At 53.3% G+C, this 19,892-nt stretch overlaps 4 protein-coding genes across 4 annotated transcripts; 1 reads left to right on the top strand and 3 right to left on the bottom strand.

Moving 5' to 3' along the window:
* Positions 1–4,519: 4,519 nt before the first annotated feature.
* Positions 4,520–6,100, bottom strand: V2A60_007618 (transcription initiation factor IIA large subunit; the record flags this gene model as incomplete). Its single annotated transcript, XM_083258902.1, has 3 exons — positions 4,520–4,604; positions 4,672–5,543; positions 5,981–6,100. 3 exons carry the CDS (start codon positions 6,098–6,100, stop codon positions 4,520–4,522), a joined length of 1,077 nt encoding a protein of 358 aa, XP_083115028.1.
* A 1,087-nt stretch (positions 6,101–7,187) lies between these two features.
* V2A60_007617 (WD40-repeat-containing domain protein) lies at positions 7,188–8,999 on the bottom strand (the record flags this gene model as incomplete). Its single annotated transcript, XM_083258901.1, has 1 exon — positions 7,188–8,999. The coding sequence occupies one exon, from the start codon at positions 8,997–8,999 to the stop codon at positions 7,188–7,190; it is 1,812 nt and encodes a 603-aa protein (XP_083115027.1).
* An 887-nt stretch (positions 9,000–9,886) lies between these two features.
* Positions 9,887–12,264, top strand: V2A60_007616 (uncharacterized protein; the record flags this gene model as incomplete). The annotated part of the gene is made up of 3 exons (XM_083258900.1): positions 9,887–10,307; positions 10,366–11,293; positions 11,340–12,264. 3 exons carry the CDS (start codon positions 9,887–9,889, stop codon positions 12,262–12,264), a joined length of 2,274 nt encoding a protein of 757 aa, XP_083115026.1.
* A 1,658-nt stretch (positions 12,265–13,922) lies between these two features.
* Positions 13,923–16,472, bottom strand: V2A60_007615 (zinc-coordinating transcription factor SFP1; the record flags this gene model as incomplete). Its single annotated transcript, XM_083258899.1, has 4 exons — positions 13,923–14,024; positions 14,088–14,268; positions 14,323–15,354; positions 15,673–16,472. 4 exons carry the CDS (start codon positions 16,470–16,472, stop codon positions 13,923–13,925), a joined length of 2,115 nt encoding a protein of 704 aa, XP_083115025.1.
* Positions 16,473–19,892: the final 3,420 nt, after the last annotated feature.

The raw sequence follows: 19,892 nt of genomic DNA, 5'->3' as shown, positions 1-19,892 counted from the left end.
TGAGGGACCGAGTACTGAGTACGTGGGATCAGAACATCAGCTCACGAGTCAACCAAGAGGTCACTTGGGGCGTGCGAACCGAATCGAGCCTATTCCTCGCTCATGATGCCAGGTGGCGTTCGTATATTTCGTCGAGTATCCCCTCTTCCTGACCAAGGCTACTGTGTGTCTCGAGTTTCTACCCAACTATTGGACCCCACGACTGGCAGCGGTTAAACAGCCCTGTCTTACCGGTATGGCTCAGCAGTACTGGCCTGGCAGAGTAATCAAGTGTCATCAGAACTCGAGCGCTTACTGAAACATGATTGGCCCTCTGTCTGATCTGTCCGAGGTCGAGGCATATCCCTTTTTTTGGCCCTCCACTCTTCCCGCGGCTCCCCTTTCTATTGCTTGCTGCATGCAAAGTCGACCAGAGAAGGCCAATGGTTTGGCGCGCGCTGCCTTGGGTGCTCCTATATTCAGGACGGCTATTGTTCTCGTTTCATAGCCACGCATTCGACGAGGTATTTAACCCGCCTCGGTAAAGATGCGCTGCATCATGGTGACAAATTGGACAGTACTGTTCCATGTCCAGAGCCCCCATGATTCAGTGACAGCACTGTAATAAAAGCCTGATGTTGCAATCTTGTAAGCTGCTTGCCACAGCAAACTCAACGCCACAAGACCTGTTCAGCCAGTTGCCAACTCTCTAAGTAGCCAGCAGGACCCAACTGTTGCCAAAAGGAGCCTACCGTGAGAATTTTCAGGGACGAGTTGCTAAGTAGTTACTTGGAACGAACCAGGGCATGCTTTCATAACCGCCCCATCTGTTAGCTTTCTCGTAAAGGCCCGAGGCCCATCCACGTTTCCACTGCCAGAGTAACGGCGCCGGATTAGCGATAGCTTGCATGCAAGTGACGTGAAGACCGTGGCCGACCAGATTGAGGCAAGGGTCGCTTCTCCAACATGTACTACATTCGACAGTCGAATTGTAAAGCAGACGGCCGAACGGGGGAGCAGCTCAAACTTGATTTTTTTGAATCGACATTGGGGGAGGCTCCAGGCCGCAAACTTTCGAAATTCAAGGCCGACTGCAGTACGTTGAACCTAGGGGAGGAAGTGTACCTATAACAGATCTATAGTAGAATTCGTGACTCTGCTATATGATCATATTTGGTTTACTAGCGCTTGAAGTGGGTTAGCCGATGTACTTAGCACTGGAATGCTCCCATGTAACTACCAGTAACTAGCAGGAACATCAGTGCCGGTGGGACTCGGCATTGCTCTGGGAGTGCCTTGCAAAGTACTTCAAAGTCTTCACGTCTCGCGTGATGGGACGGTGTCGAACTACCAATACAGGCCTAATGAACTGCTGCAGCGCCACGACAATGTCAATTTATCTAGGGCAGCGGCGTGACTTGGGTCTCGACGAATATTGCAGCGTCCATCTTGGCTTGATAGAGGAACTCCCCGTCTTCATCATCAGGTTCTCCCAATCGCTGTTTACTCGAAATTTGACTCCGACTTGCTTTGTATTGACTCTGGATTTTGCGCAGTATTTCCTTGGCCGTCCCACCACTTCCCACTATTCCGGCATGACTCTGGACCTTTTTCCAACGTAACCGCGACGTGGCACGACCGGCATGCGCCATTGCCGTCGATGCAAGGTATCATGAAAGCCCATTCCTCCTGGTGGTTTGTCGTCACAGGCCAGGACTCGGAAGCAGGGGATCGTCCAAAGCCCCTCCCCTTCCCGTCTCTCCAGAGCTAATTTCGTGAGGCTGTCTATGAATACGCAGTGATCCATTGGACATGGTTTGCACTGTAAACTGAAAGGGGCCACACTGACTGCAAGGTCCGTATCACGGCATTTGCACCTGCGGCTGTTTTCCGTCGCAGTCGTCAAGCCCGTGACGCCCTGCTGACTTTGTGCCAAGCGCCATGCCTGACGGCAGGCGAAGCTGCGCCGTGGAAAATCGTAAGACTAAGAGAGGCGGTGAAGAAAACACATCACGCACTGCAGCCTGGTCTGCTTCAAGTGGCGTTGCCGTTTCAATGGCGTTACTTTTCCTCTATCCCAGCTAGCCGCTGGTAAGCTGACCTAGGATGATGCTCACGCAAGCTTCAGGATCCAGGCAACTACCCGCAGGTTAGTTGCCTGTCGCTGTGAGATTTTTCAACAGTTGCTAATCTTACAACGGAGGCAATGTCCAGGCACCGCGATAACAGCCACCCCCGGCTTGCCTCTGTCAGTTTTGACAGGTCATCTGTACTGCAGATCTCCTCAAGTTCTTGTTACTATTCCTTGCACTGTAGCAAAAGATTGTGAAGCGTGTATCAAAGCACGACGCACATGACAAAGCAGCTTTGCCACCACTTACAGCCGGGTGGCTCGGCCCAAGTTGCGCGTGGCTCAACTATCTTGCGCAATAACTAAAAACGAATTCCAGCATCATTCTCTGACGAGGCTCGGCTTGCAGATACGTACTGCATAACGCCCAACGAAACCTTGAGAAACATGGTGTCCGCTCTCACGGCAGGACGCCAGCCAGGCCACCACAGTAACTGGAAGTGGTATGATTGCTGCGCTGCTCAGCTGCAAGCCCTGACCAGCAACACATATCCGTGCCATTGGCAGAGAGCCAAGCAAAGATTCCACGCGAGGGCGGGCCAATACGTAAACACGACGCTGTATGCCAGCCTCGTCGATGCTCGGCTGAGCCAGAAGAAATAGCGCGGAAGCGCGCCATAGCCCTCGATCCGGCCAACCCCCGGGCCAAAAGGATTTCGAAAGTTGCACTAACGCACTGTATAGTGGTGAGAATGCAAGCACAAAGGCTTGACGCGCACCAAATAACAAACCAAGAACAACATGTAACGCACGCCACCGTCATCCATTCGACTGTGTCTCGCGCCCCCCCGTGGGATATCAGCGCCCCACCACCTCGACCATGGGGACGCGAACCAGACTGTCGGTACCGACAATAGTCAGCACCCTAGCATTCTTTTTGCTTCTCATTCGCCGCTCTCGAAGCACATTACGTCGTGCGAGGGGCGGTCAGTGTCGAGCCCGAGTGGAGGACGCTGCAAGCTTAGAGGCGCATACGACGTGTGGGCGAACTGCAGCGCAATGACAAATTGTACGCCCCCCCCCCGGCCCGAACCTGCTCACGGCGCCCGCAGTTCGCCGAATGCAAGTGGCGAGGAGAGGCTGCTTCACGCCCGACCTAATAACGAGCATACCACTTGGTCGGCAACTGTCCGGGTGCCGCCGAAGGGCGGGGGGGCGCTGCGACGGACCCGGCTTGGTAGGCTGAGAAACCGAGTGCGCGTCAGACTTTTTCCTATGCACAGTTGAGGTGTGCGCTGGCAGGGGATTCGGATTTCATGGGACTTTGGGGGGGCATGGTGTTCTCGCGGCATCCACAGACTATAAGCAGCGGGAGCGAGAGCGAGAGGAGGGGTGGCGTACGCTCGCAACAGGGGAAACATTTGACCTGGCCGACGTTGGCTGATTACGGAATCCGCTCTGTCAGCCAGCCACACACGCTGCAAGGAGAATGCAAGGAATGAGGCCTCGCGATTGCATCCTGGGGCCCGGCCCGCGGCAAGGTCGGCAAAAAAACAGGCGCGCATCCAAGCTGCCCAGGTAGAGAGCGGGGTCGACACATGCGGTGGTTGCTCACAACTAACCAGCCCGCGGTACGCTTCATCCATCCCTGATCGTCTAATGACACACGTCTGCAAGCCACTTCCGGTCGCTTACGTCAATCCAGGCGCTTACGGGATCTCATGCAGAAGGGGGGGTGTGCGCATGACGGAGGTAGAGAGAAAGAGGATACGGCGGCGTAGGTGTCGGTGCATGTCGTTTGATGCCACTTGGTTGCCATGGAGTTCTTGTTACCTGCGGAGATCCTCTGAATTTTCGGTCCACCCAACTTGGAATGGACACGTTATCGAAATTCTCTTTTGTAGACCGCAGCCTCGATTGAAATCGACGAGCTACCGCCAACGACCGTTCTGTGGCATGTCCGCGCGCAGCCGGAAACCCTATCTGGACTATGAAAGAAAGAAATCTCATTCATCCAAGTCGTAACGTTTGGGATGCTTCGTTCTCCTATCCTGGGCCAATAGAACTGGCGTAGTTGGCAGGCTCAGTTTCCGTGGGCAGGACAGCTAACGTACCCTATATAGCCTGTATGGGAAGCGGCCATCCACAGTGACGGGAAGACATGCAAGAGAATAGCAAAACGTGGCGGAAGCGTTGGTATATTTTGAAACTCAGAATTTTTAAAAAAACTATTTTTGGCCCTTTCCCATGCCGTGATATTTCGACTTTGGCCATACGAGAAACAAGGTAAAGACTACCTAACTCCAGTGCGTTTCCTGCCTCCCAGTTTCGTGCGTGATCCATGTTAAACCAAGAAGAAAGAAAGATAAATGAGAGAAAGAGAGGCGGATAGCCTCATCAAAAGGGAGTCAGGCACCCCCGACGAGTCCATTGGCCAAGCCTGGTGCAGAGTCCCGTTGATAAACGGAATTACCACTCATATTCACCAGTGGCCTTGTGGAAGACGTACTCCTTGCCGTTCACAGTAAGAACGCCGTCTTTAAGTGTACACTTCCTGTCTATGGCGTCAGTCAACCCTTCTTTTTTTTGTTATCAAATTGAAATAATCGGCATGTACTGACCACTTGTTCTTGACTCGCTGGACCTTGTCATACATGCAAAGCATGATGTGGCCGAGACCCTCGTCGTCGACTTCATCTTCTTCATGGTCTTCATCAGGGTCGTCGAGATCCGAGTTGATGGCATCCTCATCATCTTCCTCATCATCGTCGTCTCCACCATCGTAAGCTGCAACTCCTTTGCCCTTGCGGGTCCCTGAAACGGTGCGCTTCTTATTGACGGCCTCTTTCAAGGGTAGCATCAAGCCACCACCTTCCATACTACGAGCCTGAGCAGCCATCCGGGCGTGGAGCATGCGATCAATATCTACTCGGCCGAGCTCATCTAGAGTGCCGGCTTCACTTCGTCGGAGAAGGACGCCCTCGAAATCATCATCATTGGAGTCCCCAGCGCCATCCGTCTGGTGGTTTTGGACCGGCTGGCTCGGTTGTGATTTGGGATTCTGCTGTTGTGCCTGACTGGCGGCCGCCGAGGGCTGCGGTGTTTGGCCCGATTGCTGGGGCTGTTGACCCATGCGATCTTGGATGGCGTTGATTGAGCCCGCGGCGCGGATTCCGTACTGAGCCTGCAATTGCTGCGCTGCTCGGTTCGCGGCGACGCTGTTAGAGTTATCGATACCGTTGTAAGCAGGGTACTGAGGAACCCCAGCTGCTTGCGTTCCAGGTTCTTCCTTGATCATGACGCCCGGCTCGTCCTTGATATAGGCACCATCTGCAGCACCGTTCTGGATAGCAGGAGCAGCGGTTGGAATAGGCGGCTGTGGAACATAGGACTGTGTAGGCTGCTGATGATCGACCACAGCCGGGGTAGGCTCCGGCCTTGGGTCCCATGGAAATCGAGCGACATCAAGCTGGGAAAGCTTCTGCTGCCAGCCCTGTTCAAATATTGGTCAGCACCAGGGTCGGTTTGTTTGTAGAACTTATGGATGTGTGATCGAGGCATCGCAACAGATGCTGCACGTGACCGGAGTGAGATGGATGGTCGCACGAACGGCCAATCAGGCAGCGATGGCGCTAGGCAGCACAGAAATGGCCGGGGCCCTCTTAGTTTAAAAAGGCCCAAATATCAGCAGCCCGCCGCCCCCTCTTCTGCGTCAGTGAGCATCCCTCGGTCCCATCGCTTCCTCCAACGGTAGCCAGCATAGATTTTGTTCGCGACCATATCTCCTCTCTCTCCGCCACTTAACGTCGAATCAATGATGCGATAGATTTGCAAGGGCAAGGCTCTTGGACACGGTGCACTTTGAGCTGCCAAGGCCCTTTGTCGAGACCGGGAATAATATGGAACGGAGAAAAGGGAAAGTAGGCTCACCCTGCGCAATTCCTCCAGAGCCGACTCCTCCACGCCGCTCTCCTCAAAGTCGACCCGGGAACTGTTGATCACCTCATCGATGATTGCCTGGTAGACATTGCCGACAGCCTGGTTCGACATGATGATATGTAACACGCAGTGGACTGGTCGTTGGTTTCACCTTGTCCTCAGATTGCTCCCTAGCTGCGCAATTCGATCTTCAGCCGTGTTGATGGCGATGCGGCAAGCAAGTCGTTGTCTGATGGCTCGGAATAATGATCCCAATTGTAGCTCGCTGGCTCTAATTTTGGCAACGCAAGGTGCGAACTCCAGTCGGTCGACGGCTCGCCGTTGGCGGTCTCAGCCAAAGCTCTAGGCAGTCATGCAATCGCTCTGGGTTCAATGGATCGCGCAGCCTCGTGCTGTCAAATGTCTCGCTATGTGGCCGTACGCTTGCGCCAGATCAGTGTGGAATCGTAGCAGAGTTTGTGATAAATTACCGGGGGTTCTTTTGCGATGGCTTGCTGAAGAACAATCTGGTGCCGTTTACTTGGGTAGTGTGCACTGGAGAGAGTTGCTAAGCACCAGGGAAACTTACACTTTCTATGGCGGTCGCATTAGTCATCTCCAACAGGCAACGCCACCCACTAATAGAGGTTGCGGACTGCCGCTGGTCAACAGCTGTCAGAGCACTATATTATTGGCCGCAGGTCGCTAAAAAATGGTTCTGGAGCATCAATAAATACCACTACCAACCTACAATGTACGTACGGCCAACACGTGCCAAGATACATCGTCGATCACCAACCTGAGTCCATTGGTACAGAAATCAGGCACGATAGATCACTACAGCAGAGCCTGCCTGATATTCGTCATTTCCTTGAATGCCATGCCAAGCGCCAACCTGTTCACTGGATAGGCGACTGGGACCACGGGGAAAAAAGTAAAACACAATTTCGTTTGCAAAGTTAACTATCCTGAACCCTAGAATCTAGTAGATCGAAATAAAAAATTGACCAATCATGAGGTATCATCTGGTCTCTGCATCTTATCCCAGACCATTCCATGTACTCATTCATCGTGGAGAAGCGCTTTCGAACCACGTGCAGAAGGGCAGACAACAACTCCCCAACGCCGTTAAATAGAACAAGCAAGCCCAACCCACGAGACTATCGTCTGTGAAAAGGGAAAAATGCATACCTACCGTGCGGCTTCAAGAGCCGTATACTCATCGAATGGTCATAGACTTGGCCATCTCGGCCTTGCTGGACGAACCAGAGGCACCAACGCCGGCCGACGAACCAGCCTTCTTCTCGAAAATCTTCCAGAACTTCAAGCTCTCATCTGCAGCAGCAGTGGCAAGCATCTGCCCATCAGGGCTCAGGCAACTGTGGAGAACGCGGCTTTCGTGAGCGGGAATCTCAACATTGCGAACCAGGGTGGGATAGCTCCAGACACTCAGCGAGTTGTCAGGGAAGCCAGAGGAACTGACAATCTCACGGTAGTGAGGACTCCAGCGTAGCGAAGTTACTTGGGAACCGGTATCGATGCTATTGACGCGAGCGCCAGATGTTGAGTTCCAGAAGTGGATGTGACGATCGTAGGAGCCGCCACCAGTAGCAAGGAGATTCATGTTCCAAGGGCACCAGGCCAGTGCCTTCACCGCAGCTTTGTGGTTGGTCTTTGTGAACTTGGGGACAGAGAGCGAGCGAGCATCCCAAATGGAAACTAGGTTGTCGTTGCCTCCAGTAGCGAGCTGGGCTCCATCAGAGCGCCACTCGAGGCCGCAAACCTCAGAGGTATGTGAAACAAGCTCTGCAACCTTGTGCTCCGCAATGCGCACATCGTGGTTGAAGACCAGCCCGCTTCGGGCACCGGTGGATAGGAGATGCTTGCTCCAGCCCATGACGCCGACACGGGTATCATGGCCAAACATGCTTCGGATCTTTTGCCCCTCAGAAACATCCCAGATCTGGACCTCGCCCGTACCAAGACCGACACCGACATAGGCTCCATCATCAGACCACTTGACGCTGCTGACGTATGTATCTGGGCTGGTCTCGAGCAAGCAGTTAACATTGCCCTCATCAGCCGACCAGACATAGACGTTACGCTCAAGGCCGATGGCCACTTGGTTACCAGAGCTCCAGTCAAGAAGGTTCAGGTAGTAATCATCAATCAGGCCAGGGGCATCGAGAACACGCTCGGGAGCGGTGGCTATGCGCCTGCGGATCTGAGCTGAGCTGACGCCAACCGGCTTGAGCGGTCGGTTGTACTGCTGGCGAAGATCGATTGGTTTGGAGGACTCCGGGGGGGCAGGTTTGAACTCTAAAATGCGAGTGTTGAGCTTGACACCACAGGCATCGGCAAGCGAGTCCTGGTAGGCAACCGTATTCGGTGAAGGCTTTGTGTACGTATCGGCCTCCTCGCCATTGATATCCAGTCGCTCGAAGGCGGCAGCAGCATCGTCTGCTGCGGAGGCCAGGGCGGACGAACCGCCGGTGCTGGACTTGGGCCGTTGTCTCTCGGAGAGGTCGAGCTTGCTGGAACCAGCGTTGGCAATGGCTGAGCTAGAACTGCGGTTGGGTATGAAGCGGTCGCCGGCATAGTTGATGGTTGTCTTGTTAGGCTTTAGACGGAGCGAGCCCTTCTTAGACTTTGTGCTTGCGGGAGTCTTTGGGACACCAGTTCCTGTCAGGGTAAAATCGGAGACACCAAGTTCGAAGGCCTTGCGCGGTGTTTGCGCACCGAGGGCAATATTCGACTTTGGAGATCCGCGGCTGGAAGCCATCGATACGGAGCGCGAGAGATGTGACATGAGGTTACCACCGTACGTGGACTTGGGGCCTTTGACGGCACGGCAATCCTTCTTTCCTGATCCGTCGGGTGTGTATGGAGAAGAGTTGAGGTTCACGGGGACAGTGGTTGTTGTAGACTGCTGGCGGGGAGAGGGTGTAAGCGGCATACGCCCCCCAGCGGTCCGGGAGGAGAAAAGCCCCTTGTGGGACTTGACTGGTGTCGAAACCGCGGCTGTTGACATCATGAATGTGTGAGAGGGGTTTTTTTTGGTGATTTTATTTCTTAGGTGTAGGTCGGACTGTTGGGGATTTCAATGTAGTAGATGTAGGATGTGTTGAGCGCAAATCAAGCATCGATGTAATCAAAGGAACTCCAAGACACGCTAACAAAAGGCTCCTGGTCTTTAGAGACTCTCTCCTGGTAAGAGGAAGAGGTGATGGGCCCCGATTAGATCGAGGATGCCTTTCTTGCCAAAGCCTGGCGTTGTAGAGTGTCTGTAGAGTGTCTGACGGAGGAAGTAAGTCAAACGTAACAATTTTCGAAACAATTCAAGAATTTCGATGTGCAAAATGCAGAGCGTACAAGTGTGCAAGTAAGCTATGATAGCTTTAAACTGAACGGGCAAAGGATATAGATGGGATCTTTGGTATGAGGGTGAATATTGGTGGAACAAAGTCGACCAGATGCTGCCAATGCACAGTAACCTTTTATTTACTTTGGGCCCCACAAGTTGTCTGTCCAGGCAACCGACGAGGCCCTGTCCAGCGCCCGGAAGAACTCGGACTAGAGTTAATCCGTGTCTCATCGGGGGTATAGCTATGGCTAGTCCCAACTAGGCCTAGCGTCGGCTGACCGATACACCGGCCCCTGCATGGTGCGGGTGGCAGTGGAGCTACATGATTTTTGCCAACGTTCACTCTGCTCTGACCGATTGACGCCTGTCATCGGCGCTTGCAGCATTGTGTGACTCTCATCAATCATCCAGGTCTCAGACGCGGACAGGCTGTTACCATTGTGTTGGCCAGTAATTGTTCACAGCATACTCGAATTTGTATGTCTACCCAACGGGATGCACCGTCGACCACCTTTTGATATGGGAGAATAGCGCACCTAGAGAGTCTTGTTGTCATGGCGCAACCCTCCACCCCGGCCACCCAGACACTGAACTCCATTTTTGGTGCTGGTGACGGCCTCTCGCTACCCGACACATCAAGCCACCGGTCCTCGGCGCCGCCATCTATCATGGCTGCTCCAACACCCCCGGCCGCCCTCCCCGATTCCAACAACACCTATATCATGGCCAACTCCGCCGCCACGGCCCGGCCGTCGGTTGATGGCTATCGGCCGAAGGTCACTCGGACTTTGGGCCAGCGGCCGGCATGTCTTGTGAATGCCTCGGTTACATACTGTGGCAATAATGAAATTTATGCTTTCGGTGGCTTCGATCAGTATACAGACGAGGTATACAACCATGTGTTGCGACTCGACCTCGTCAGCCACCAATGGAGCCTGGTTGATAACTATGGTGACATACCAGGTGTACGCATGGGTATAGTGTCCCGTCACTCCATACTGGCGACTATGATATTCTGCTAACTCTTCCACAGGACATACTGCGACCCTCTACCAAGGCGACAAACTCCTGGTATTTGGAGGCGAAAACGAACACCGCACTTATCTATCCGATTTGATCATTTTCGACCTGAAGACCGCGCACTGGACTCAGCCAGTAGTTTCTGGTCCTATACCAAAGGGCAGAGCCAGACATGCCGCGACACTACACGAAGATAAACTGTTTATTATTGGCGGAATTACTGGTACAAACAACTATGTGTTGGATGACCTTTGCTACCTCGACTTGAAAACATTTACCTGGTCCAAAACCTGGCGCTTTATTGGGCGGTTTGATCATTCTGCCTACATCTGGGGCGAGCGCCTTTGGGTGTTCGGTGGGCTCAGCGAAGACATGGACAAGGTCAGCGACATGTGGTGGCTGGATCTCAAAGGTGCCCCAGCCTTCGACTCACGACCCCAACTTGGTGTTTATGACCGGCCCGCTAGTGGCAACCGTACCGATTCTCCTCGACCGCCATACACAATGAGCCATAGTACCGCAGTTGGAACGACCGGATACGCTGCCAATTCACGTACAGCCCAGGTCAACCCCCCCTCAGTGCAGTTGAAGGCATACGCGCCAATGGCCCCAGGTGCGATCTCTGCTCTTAAATTTACTTCGGGACCCAACAGCCCGTCACAGGGTTCTGGTATTCACTTCCATATCTACTCGTCAGGCACTTTACTCGACTTTGTCTCACCAGCTGCCACAATTACACATCGAGAATGCTCTCTGTCTGCACTAGACTTGACCACATTACGTTGGCAAAAACTTGCAGATGGCCATGAAATGTTCAAATCAGGCTACAGATGGCACTATTGTACTATGAATGAAGATGGCACTAAAGCCTGGCTGTTGGGTTGCCCTCTTGACCCTGTTGGGCCAGAATTCGGCCCCGGGGGTTATGAGCTATATCTTAGGTGAGTTTGAGTAGAGCGATACAAAAGCCTCGCTAACGGTATTAAGTGATGTTATGGAAGTTGACCTTCGGCGGTATGGCCTACTCGGAAACAAGCTGGCACCACAACCCAGTGTCGAAATTCGACCTTCGGCTCTTGCCCGACCGCTCGATCAACCTTCTCATGGTCTTGGCGCAGACCTGGCAAAGATGTTTGACAAACCACCAGAGTCAGGCAGCGGTACAGACTTTGTCATCACAGCGCTTGCGGACGGCGTCGAAGACGATGAACTGCTCAGTTCGGGTCTTATTCGCAGCGCGGAGGAGACTACACCGAACTGGCTTGCACCCGACGCCACGACATCAAGACCGATTCATGTTCACAAGCTGATATTGCAAGCCCGTTGGGCCCACTTTGCAAGACTATACAATGCTCAGATGGCTGAATTCCATACCAAGAAAATGCACATTCCAGAGCCGTATCCTGTTGTACGTGCATTTTTGCTCTATCTGTACACCGACGGCATCCACGGCGCCGTTGAGGCTGGTGGCGAATCTGTCACCGGAATCGATGAGGTAACCGGCCTGCTGGTCATGGCCAACATGTACGGCATCCCGCACCTGCGGCTTCTGTGCGTCAACCGTCTCGCAAAGGAGCTCGATGTAGAGAACGCCTGCTTGATCTGGTATTCCGCCGGCCTCGCCGACGAGGAGTGGCTGCGTAAACGTGCGGCCGGCCTCTGTATGACGCACTGGGGCCGCATCGTCCGCACACAGGGCTTTCTGCGACTGCCTCGCCACGCACTCGTCGAACTCTCCCAGGAGATTGATATGGAGGGCCGCGTCGTCGCCGGTGAAGAACTTGAATGGTCCAGCATGGGTGGCGGCGGCGGCGTCGGGAGCCGCTACGGCGACGACCGCAAAAACAGCGTTAGCAGCAACCAGCTCGCCGAGTCCGAGGCGGAAGAGGATGACGGCATGGAGATGACCTGAAGCCGCGCCAATATGCCGCTGTCTCGCCCTTGCTCTCGTTTCATAGAGATCTCCTGGTCCGTAGCCCCTGCTCACTCACAGAGCGAGGCACGCGGCCTCATTTGACGATTTGTAATTTGTTGCACACAGAAAGCAGACTTTGCTCATGTGCACTGCACCATACATAGATAGTTATGCTTGTCTCATTGCCACTTGTCAAGAACCTACCTTGTTCTTGACTCGTCACAATTTCCTTTCGTTGCTTTTGCACCACTGCATTGTTTTGGCGTTGGGCTGGCTACTCATCATGTTCATCTTATAGGTTTGTGTTGCACCCTCTCGGCCCATGTTGCTGTTCTCTTTTTCGTTGTCTTGCTTGTATATATCAGTCAGGAATCACGAATTACGTTGCTCATCATCGTCAACTTCACAGCGTGCAAAGCCATTTAAACGGGCAGCAGCAAGAGCAACAAACATGAATTGATGAATCTTTTAAACCAAAATACAAAAAATATTCTGCCCTGTATTCTTTTGTGTAACCATTCTCCTTGTGTTGAAAACAAAAAAAATCAAAACCAAAAAGACCAAACATAGAAAAAAAATACCAGACAAGGCGAAAGAATAAATATCAAGCAACCTGAACGGCACGAATGGAAAAGCAATCCAGAAATCCAGTAACGACTTTTTTTTCTGTATCCCTTGCAACCTCTCGCGACGCAGTCAAAGTATAGTATAGAGGAGCAAATACTCTTTTCCTTTCGTGGTGCACTGGAATGCGGGAATCGGTTTGCCGCCTGGTTTTCATGGCGCGTTATGTATGACCCGAACGTGGAGTCCCAGATCGGTCATCTTCAGACGGAGCTCAAGGCAGTAACGTCATTACAAAAAGCCCCAATGGACCAAAGAAGCTCTGACAAGCTGGATCGATCCAGTTTTGCTCCAGATGGCCCGTACGCTTGAGATAGACAAGTAGACAAGAAACATAAAAAGACAATCAAAGAAGGTGAAGATCGTAAAAGAGAGAAAAACCAAGGGCAAGATCCAGTTGACTTGTGCGTGTGCGTCGTCCCCGTTGTCCGACCGCGCATTGGAGTTATACTGATCTCCTAAGTGGCTGCAGAGCAGTAGACACCTTCCGAACCGAGTCAAGTCGATAGACATCAGCGGGGAAGCCTTCGACGTCGTTTGAGGTAGTGGTTTGGCATGACGCGAACGCTGAGCGGGGGCGGCCGTATTTAGGGATCGTCGTTTAGCCGTCTTTGCGGGCAGATCGGCACGGAGCAAACTGGCCTTTTGGGAATCGTGGAAATTAAGTAAGAAAGAAACAACCCTCTTTAGCGCTTTGAGACCTGCCGAGAAGTGGCGAGGTACCCAAATTCAGTGTCGCCATCAGAGAGGGAGGCGCGAAACGAAGTGCAAAAAACGCCGTTGCAATGAACCGTGAACCGTGAACCAAAAGATAATACCTAGACAGCCGTGAAATCACTTTTAGACCAAGATGAAAGGCCAGCTTTTTTGGGGCCTGCCCCCAGAGAAACCCCCGCCCCGTCAGGCCGTCAACGGCCGAACAGAGTCAGGGTTGCATATATTGCAGCTTTGTACAGATGGATGCACGTGGCCAGCATGCGTAATAATGTCGGCGGCGTCTCGGACACCACGCGGGATGCTGATCAGCTGCCTTACTGAGGGGGAACATCTTCAGTGATTCCAGGCAAACTCAATCCAGCGGCCATGGCTTGCAACTTGAACTCAGGGTTGCAAGGTAGCGAATGCGCCTTGTGCTATGGATGCTGTTAGTTTACCGAATGGCTGCATGTAGCACGAAGAGGGAGCACAAAACGTACGTATTTGAGACCGTTCAGGTTCTTGTATCGCTTGCCGCAAGTCTCGCAGTTAAATGGCTTCTCTTTCTCCATACCAAGAGTTCCAGGATATGGTGCACTTGTTTCGGGATTGACAATCGAGAATGTGCCGTCTCCGTTCTCATGCAACTGTTGCGTCTGATGGCCGTGGGCTTTATGATATCTGGAGCGCTGAGTTAGTCACTATGGTCATGGCGGTATATGGGAGTTAACATACTTGAGCCCGTTTTGGTTCTTGTATGCCTTTTCACAGCCGATGACTGGACACTTAAAAGGCTTGTGCTCCTCGGGCATCATCATGCTCTGTAGGCGCTGGAGTAGCATTTTGTTCGTCTCGGGGTCGGCAAACTGGCCCTGAGTAAGTCCGAGCTGGGCGAGCTGGGCCTGAATAGTGCGGTTGCCGCCGGGCGGGAAAGCGCCGTTGGGACTGAAAAGATGCTTGCCAGGATCGTTAATGCAGAAATTTGAGTCTTCATCCTCGGGGTTACCGTTGGAGAAGTCCATATCACCCAGAGTATTGACGTTGCCACCCATCGGCATGCCAGGCAAATCACCCTCCATTTCGTCCATATCATCCATATGCGCGCCACCTTGCGAGAGCTGATGTTGCTGCTGGGTGGTGAGGGTGGGAGTATTTACGGACGACACGGTGGGATTGTTTTGCAAGCCAAAACTAGCGACGGCAGGCGTGGTGGGCTGGGAAGTGCGCAGGGCCTGTGGAAATCCGGCGTGTGACATGTCGAGCTGGGGTCGTTGTTGCTGGCCAAACATCTGTCGAGTATGCGTCATTCGGGAGCTGTCGTCAAGCTCCATGGTTCCGACTGCATCGTCCATCTCCATATCTGCCACAGCATCCATGTCATCGTTCATGTTCGAGTTGAGGGCATTCATTTGAACATTGTCAAGACCGCCCTGGGGCTGCCCGGGCTGTTGGCCAAGACCTTGCATATTGCCCTGCCCGGGGGTGGGCGTAGTCCTGGAGCTGGACATTTGCGAGTTGACCGGCATGCCCATTTGTGCGCCAAACTGGCCGAATGCATTATTACGAGCAGCATTGGGACTAGGCTGGGTGTGTGCCTCTTCGTAATGCTGGAGCAAGTCGTGCAAGTTGGGAAGCGTCTTGCCGCAGCATGTGAAGTCTCTCATGAAGTTTGCTTCGAGCTTGGGCAGATAGGATGAGGAATGAAACGAAGAGGAAGGCTGAGCATTGGCATTACCAAATGCGGGGGATGTGCCTTGCATCATGACACTGTTTGGAAGAGTATGCGTTAGTCACGATGGTGGTGGTGGTGGTGGTGGTGGTGGTGGTACAATGCGTGGGTTGCGACAGCGGCACCGTCACCCCGCAGCCTAAAAAAAAGTGACCGTGTGCCCGACAGCGACGATGCAAATCACTGCTGGGCCGCCATGTAGCCAGTGCACACGGTCGCAAAGACCAGGCACTCTAGCAAATGGAAATAGATGGCAAATAGAAGCGCGGAAAAGGGGGGAAAGGGCCATCATAACTTGCTCGCAGGCGTCGGGGTGGGCTGGTAGGTGTTGGGTGAGGGGCATTCATTGTACTTACTCATCACGGACGAAGCTGCCAAAGGACATACCAGCCCAGCTTATGCCGCCCATAAGGCTGCCAGCGAGGGACTCTCTGCGATTGCGGTTGACGTTGTCGCGGTTCTGGTTGTTGACGGAGATGGGCTTTGGACCGGTGCTCACAAAGGAGTCTTGCCGTGAGCGGCCCATAGGACCGGTCGTCATGTCTGTGTCGGATTGGTCGCAATCGACCAGGTCAACGTCGTCGTCGCGGCGGAGGGAGTCGAGCAGAGCGGCGGACAGAAGAGAGTCGCGCGCCGAAGAATCCGCCGAGGGAAAGTATTGGGCGGGCGTGTCGCGAGGGTCGGAGGAGTGTTGGAGATGGGAAGACGGGTCGGGAGGAGTGGCGGGTTGGGAAGATGGTGAGAGAGTCAAGGACGTGGAGAGGAGAGAAGTAGGCGAATCGGCCACCTGAGAGGTAGAAGTCGACAAGGTATTATTGTAAGCAGAAAGGTTAGTGCCAACAATAGCGGCCTGGGGGCGCGCCACTGCCTGAGTATGGGCAACGGAGTGGGTGGCGGGGGCGGGCTGGCTGCTGAAGAGGGCGCTGAAGACGGAAGCAGCGGGTGCTGCAGCGGGTGTTGCGGTGGGTGTTGCAGTGGCGGTAGTACTTGTGCTTGTCCAGGCAGAAGAGGAGGAGGCGACGCCGCCTCTTGTAAGGCCTCTGCTATCGCTATTGCCATTGTTTTTGCTGTCGCTGTCGCTTCTCGCATCTGTGGTGATTGCTAGACCTGCGTCATTCGTCCATGTACCGACTGCAATAATAGCGCTGCTATCCATCCATGTACCTATACCTGTACTGCTCTCAGTCCCAGTCCTAATAAGCCCATTCCCAACTACCTGGTCGCAGGCACCGACGACGCTATTGCCGCTATCCGGCCTGCCAGCCCTTTGCTGGTGGATCGCCCTAGAACAATTGGAAGCGTCGGCGTCGCCTCCAAAGCCCCCATCAAGTCGTCCGCCTCTGCTACTGGAGCCAGGTCGCCCGCAAGCCGACCCAGGCGGAGTCCCAGCTAATCCAGATACAGCTGGATTGCCTTTCGAGGCCTGCTTGGCCTGCTTGGCTTGTTTGGCCTGCTCCTGCTGATGCTTCTCTCGGTTGGAACCTGGCACTACGCTGGCCGTGCCGGCCCCGAACCACTTTAGAGCGCTCTGCATCTCTTCCCACTCGCGGTGCTACGCCTTCAGCTCCTGCGCTCTCGTGGAGTCGCCTTTCGATGGCTGCGTGACGGTATAAGATGCGTGCTGCTGACTCGGATCGGCGTTTCAATAAACTCTTGGTGTTGAAGATTTATCCTTGTGTCGTCTCGGTATACTATATCCTGCGCGCAATCACGTATAGTCGGCAGTTTCGCTTTCGTGGAGCTGGTCACGCCTTCGTTGGTCCAGGCAGTCGTGGTGATACTGTGCAGTACTAAGTAAAGAGAGATGCCCCAGAACCAGGGTTCGAAGGGGGGGGGACAGCGGTAAGAAATACGGTCAGGGTGGAGTGGTGCCAGGCAGGAATCAGTTGGGCCATTCACCCCAGACATATATCCCTGTAGAATCGCGAGACGACACGGCTGTCGGCCTCTACGAATGATGCTGTGTAGGGAGTAGTACTTGGCCTCCCCTTGGGCTTGCCTTGGGCGCACCTAGTGTAACAGCCCAGTCTACCAGTAATCGATGTTGCCCCCGGGAAGTGTGCGTGTTGGGAGGGGACGTAATCCGCTTCTCGCTGCGACCTTGATGCGCCCGCACTCTAATTCGTTCCTAGGTTATTGTTGGGATTATCTGAATATGCGAGTAATAGATGTCAAACCTGGCTGGCTTTGTATGATGAAATGGCGGCCGCTCGGCTTCCATAGCTGGGTTGTCCGGCCCTACTGCAAAGCCGCCAACGCCAACCTTTGGTGGCTCGTAGCCGGTCGGCGCTGTGTAAGTCGAGTCTAGATGCGTAACGCGGGTAGAGATGGGTTGCCTGCCCGCCCCCCTCCTCCCGTGGTTGGCTCGTTCGTGGGGATGCCACAGTGTCCGATGAGTCGTGGCGGCGGTGAGTCAAACAAAGAAAGTGTATTCTGATCACTCACGATGGCTGCCTGTGCGTAGATGCGTAGATAGCTTGTAGTGCCGAAACTCGTGCCGCGGGCGAGGCAGGGCCTGATGATGCAGTGACCGATGATTTGGTGTTACAAATGTTGATGCACCAGCGTATTCGAGGCTCTCGAAATGTTCCAGCTAAGCTTCGCGAGGCTCTATCAAAGACATGCATATGTGTGCAACGGATAACTAGTCGGTGGCGTGCCTTCTCGGTGACATCTACTCCCACCTTGCAGCTGGCAGCAAACGGATCACCTGGCGTTGCCTCGCATGCCGGGCACTCGTTCGCTCCCGATCCCATCTTTACATATTCGTGAACCAATTCTGCTTATCTATCAAACTGCTTCTACATGCAGTTGACAATCGAATATGCTCTTTGTACAAACAAAAAAAAATTCGGCTTGCGGTTTCCGTCACTCTCTTTATGTTGCTTCCTACGAAAGACAACGGCAAACAAGTAGCTGACGAGTCAGTCAACTCGACGGTTTCCACCGCCACCCTTGGTCAAGTAGAATGGAATCATCTACGGATACTCTGCCTATCTACCAACACATCTTTTCCTATCTAGGTACTTTCCAGGTACACATGCGGCACTTGAGAATGTTCATTCGATGACGAATCTGCCGTGGCAAATCACCTGTCCCTACGCTCAGGGTGAGTAACACCGCCAACCAGACCATAGTTGCTCATAACATCTCAAGGCCACATGGTCACCCACCGTTCGTTGCTCGAAATGGCATGCATTTGCAACATCATGCAGCGTGGTTCATCTACTGTACTGGTACTCGACGCCGAGCTAGTGTGTCTAATAAAACCCTGTCCCTTTGGCCATTCGAACGTCCGCCGCTTGCTGCCACCATCGATCTACCCACTCATGCCACTAACTTGGCAGAGCCCTTCTGGGGTTACCAACTAATAATGATACGGCCTCGGCGGGTGCGATTGCCAAACGAGCTTCGAAAGACTACAAATAGCACTGTGTCAACCTTCCGGTCCAAGGCGTCCCGCTTGTCGACGTCCGCTTGTCGACGTCCGCTTGCAGCGACGCCCGCTCCTTTGGGTACACTGCCACTGCTTGCCTGCCCTGCGAGAAATCTCCAGTTTTGCCGCCAATACTCCAGATCTCGTTTTTCGGAATAACATTAACTCCCGTGAAACTATACTCCGTCAGTGATGCTGCCCAGATTCGCCAAGGGAAATCCAAGACGCCGCTACCGTACTGTAAAGGTTGCTTTGCCACACTTGTTGCAAGGGGCGTGCACAATTGGCTTGACGCTGTTTCCGGCTCCGCTAGTTGACTTTTTGGCAGCACGCTAAGCCTTATCAGCTGCCCTTTCATGTTGAGCTCTCTTTAGCAGCGATGTTAATTTGCAAAATGACTGTCTTTGAACCAACGCAGCATGTGATGCAGCATCGACTCGAAACAAAGGTAAAAAAGGTTCGGCCTATCGGACATTGGGATCCGTCTCTGCTTTGTACTCGAATTCTTTTCAAAAACTCGACTGCATCATCGAAGTGTGGAGACTTGATGCTGTCGGCATTCCTGCACGACGTTCCAGGCTGAAGGAGAACTCTATAATGCACAGGAAGGACAAAGAGGCCTTTCGGAGAAGGTATGTCTTTTTGTATAGCAGCCTGAATCATCCATCACAGTCACCGAATTTATTTTCATCTCTTCTGTCACTTCTTCTCATCCGTCTCCTCCATCTCCTCCATCTACATCAGGCTGAGAAATAACAACCCATCATGAAGTCAGGGAAGCAGAAATTGTCAGGAGTACAACAGTACTGAGTGCGAGAGACCCTCTACTTACTTAGGTGCTCTCCGTCTACATACAACTTCGCCCCACCAATACTCGCGGCCTAGCATATCATTCTCGTACAGCACGAGCCTCGCTTATTATTAGACTTAACTAGCAGCGGTAGCCTCCCGCGGCGCTTGCGTGCAATACTGCATGGCACTCCTGCGGCCGCTTTCATGAATGATAGGTAGCCTAGCAACCTGGCAACCTGGCTCGCTGGCTCAGAATGCTACTTGTTGGCATGCAGCTAGCCGTGGCCTGATGCTTCCACCAACCCCATATCGGTTCATGGTCGTGCCTGATATTTCCTGTGACACATA

The sequence above is a fragment of the Cordyceps javanica genome, chromosome 5, assembly GCF_051103115.1.
Source record: "Cordyceps javanica chromosome 5, complete sequence".
Lineage (NCBI taxonomy): Eukaryota > Fungi > Ascomycota > Sordariomycetes > Hypocreales > Cordycipitaceae > Cordyceps > Cordyceps javanica.
Note: the sequence above shows the minus strand (reverse complement) of the source record. Positions and strands in the feature narration are given on the sequence as shown.